The sequence below is a fragment of the Quercus suber genome, unplaced genomic scaffold, assembly GCF_002906115.3.
Source record: "Quercus suber isolate HL8 unplaced genomic scaffold, Cork oak 2.0 scaffold_109, whole genome shotgun sequence".
Lineage (NCBI taxonomy): Eukaryota > Viridiplantae > Streptophyta > Magnoliopsida > Fagales > Fagaceae > Quercus > Quercus suber.
Genome location: NW_027069574.1, coordinates 1 through 2,642, shown reverse-complemented (window position 1 = coordinate 2,642; position 2,642 = coordinate 1). Strand labels below are relative to the sequence as shown.

Genomic DNA, 2,642 nt, shown 5'->3' with positions numbered 1-2,642 from the left:
TCCCTTGTGCAATTATCCCTCATTGGTCAATTGATTATATTGTTTTCAAAGGGTTTGGAGACAATTTTTGTATCACAATTTTTATTTCAACCATAACATGTGCTATTTTGAGTTGTGGAGTCAAAGTAATTCATCCATGTGATAATAAGAATTCACCAACCACAATTACATATATTATCAAGTTACAACAAAAATTATAGAAAATTTGGTAGTTTAGAATAAATGATTATTCTTAAACTACTATTAAAAAAATCACCACCGAGAATTCAATGTATTATTAATCACATTCTAATAAAAGTAATACTGCAGTCATAAATCATTTTACAAACTGTTTATTTAGAAAATTCTTTCCGTTTCTTATCTACACTCTAAATTTGACATTTTCCATCCAGTAATTTTCAAAGTCAAGGATGTGAAGTGTAAAAACAATTCCACCACAAACATGCACTTCAAGACTCGTGCATTTGAGTTGCCTTATCTTTGCGTATGCTTTTAAATAGTCCATCATCTTTACGAGGTTTCAATACACCAAAACATTAATCTTAGACATTCTTCTGGGAAAAATAGTGGGGCTATGGCGTTCCATAGGATGCTTATGCAAGTCATCTGGGTTGGTGTGATATTATCAGCGATAATGGCAGCCACAGCAACAACATTTCCATTAGCCCTACCTAACTGCCCCGACAGTTGTGGAAATGTAAAAATTCCATATCCCTTTGGCACAACTGAAGGTTGTTACCTCAACGATACTGCTAATATTGATGATGGGTATTATTTTATCAATTGTACTACCAACGCCCAAGGCCAACCTCAACCAATGATTTGGAACCTCAACGTTACAAGCATTTCCATGGAATTAGGTGAGATTGACATCCAGATGTATAACTCCATTGACTGTTACGACGAGTATGGTACGCTACTGTCAAATAACAAACCATCGCTCAGGGTCCCCGGTTTCACTGTTTCTGTCACCAAAAACAAGTTCGTGGCAGTTGGGTGTGACACTTACGCATACCTTAATGGTATTCTCAACGATCTACCCTTCTCCGTCGGCTGCCTGTCCGTATGTAATGACACACGGAGTATAGTCAATGGGACTTGCTCTGGGATTGGGTGTTGCCAAATCGATTTTCCTCGAGATTTGACAGATATTAATTTTAAAGCCTATAGCTTTAAAAACCACACACAAGTCTGGAAGTTCAATCCATGCAGCTTTGCCTTTATTATCCAAGAAGACAAGTTCAATTTCTCCCCAGATTATCTTATCAGTCTACGAAACAATGAAACCCTTCCCATGGTTCTTGATTGGGCAATTGGTGCCGAGACCTGTGAAGTTGCTCAGAACACAGAAAATTACATATGTGGAGGGAATAGCAACTGTATTGATCTCAAGAACGGGTCTGGGTACCGTTGCCAATGCAGGGACGGTTACCGCGGGAACCCATACCTCAAAGCCGGTTGCCAAGGTATTCAATATATCTTTATATCTACTACAATTTTTTTAATCAAAGAAAGAAAAATAATGAAACACATTTCAACGAATTTCTAATATATATATTATGTGGCAATACGTTTCAAGTTTCATTTTCGTTTCAATTGTTTATGATTGCTTTTGATTGTGGTTCTTCTAAGTTACATAATTTTTTTTTTTTTAATTGCAGATATTAACGAATGTGACGTTAAAGAGCCCAATAACTGCACAAGCAATCAATTTTGTGTTAATGATGTCGGATCATATCATTGTTCGTGCTTGGAGGGGTACTACTACCACTTGGACGGGCAGACGTGTGTCCCCAATCAAGCTTCTCCTAAATTATCACTAGCAATTAGCCTCACTATTGGTAAGTTATTTAGTTGCTCTTTGGCAAACTTTTTGCTTTATTTTTTTTCCCCCCTTAATTTAACAAAATTAGTCTTCTTGAAAATTAATTAGCTTTTAATATTTGTTTGGCACACATTTAGGCTATTTAGCAAAAAAGCAAATATATATAACCACTATATAAATAAGTTACTAGAAGTACAGATAGATTGAGTTTTAACTTTTAAATGTAAGACCATATATAGAATAACTAGTAGTCATTGTTTCAAAAAAACAAAAAGAGCCATGATTGGTTTGGGGAAAATAAATGAAATTTTAGAACACATTTAGTACACTATAATGATGATTACATGTATTGTAATTATGGAATCTTTTTTACATGGCCCACAAACCCTTTAAATGCTTTTGATATGTCATTAGCGTCATTGATCAATGTTGTCTAGTGGAAAACATGAATAGATACTAAAACGTCGAATAAAATGTTCTTTATTAAAGTGCATATTTATTGGGATAAAATAGAAGCTTTTGTTTTAGGGAAATTTAGGGGGTGTTTATTACAGTTGTTTAAACAATAGTTTTTAATGTTTAAATAATACTAAACGTATTTTCACACATTTTTTTATCCACACGTATTTTCACAAAACAACATTAACACTATTATAAATCTCTTACCAAACTGATTCCTAAGATTTCATATACAACTTGTGAATAAAGTATGTGAAATTTTGTACTTTAATTGACACCTCTTTATATATAAAGTGTTTGGAGATTCTAGAGAAAAAAGATTCTAGCTGGAGAATTAATAACGTATTGTAAATATTTA

The 2,642-nt window shown here is 33.7% G+C and overlaps 1 protein-coding gene across 1 annotated transcript; it reads left to right on the top strand.

Annotated features, from left to right (window-relative positions):
- Positions 1-436: 436 nt before the first annotated feature.
- LOC111985878 (wall-associated receptor kinase 2) lies at positions 437-1,875 on the top strand (the record flags this gene model as incomplete). Its single annotated transcript, XM_065775290.1, has 2 exons — positions 437-1,466; positions 1,662-1,875. Coding segments are annotated over exons 1-2 (1,106 nt in total), but the record flags the coding sequence as incomplete, so codon positions are not given.
- Between the last annotated feature and the right edge of the window lie 767 nt (positions 1,876-2,642).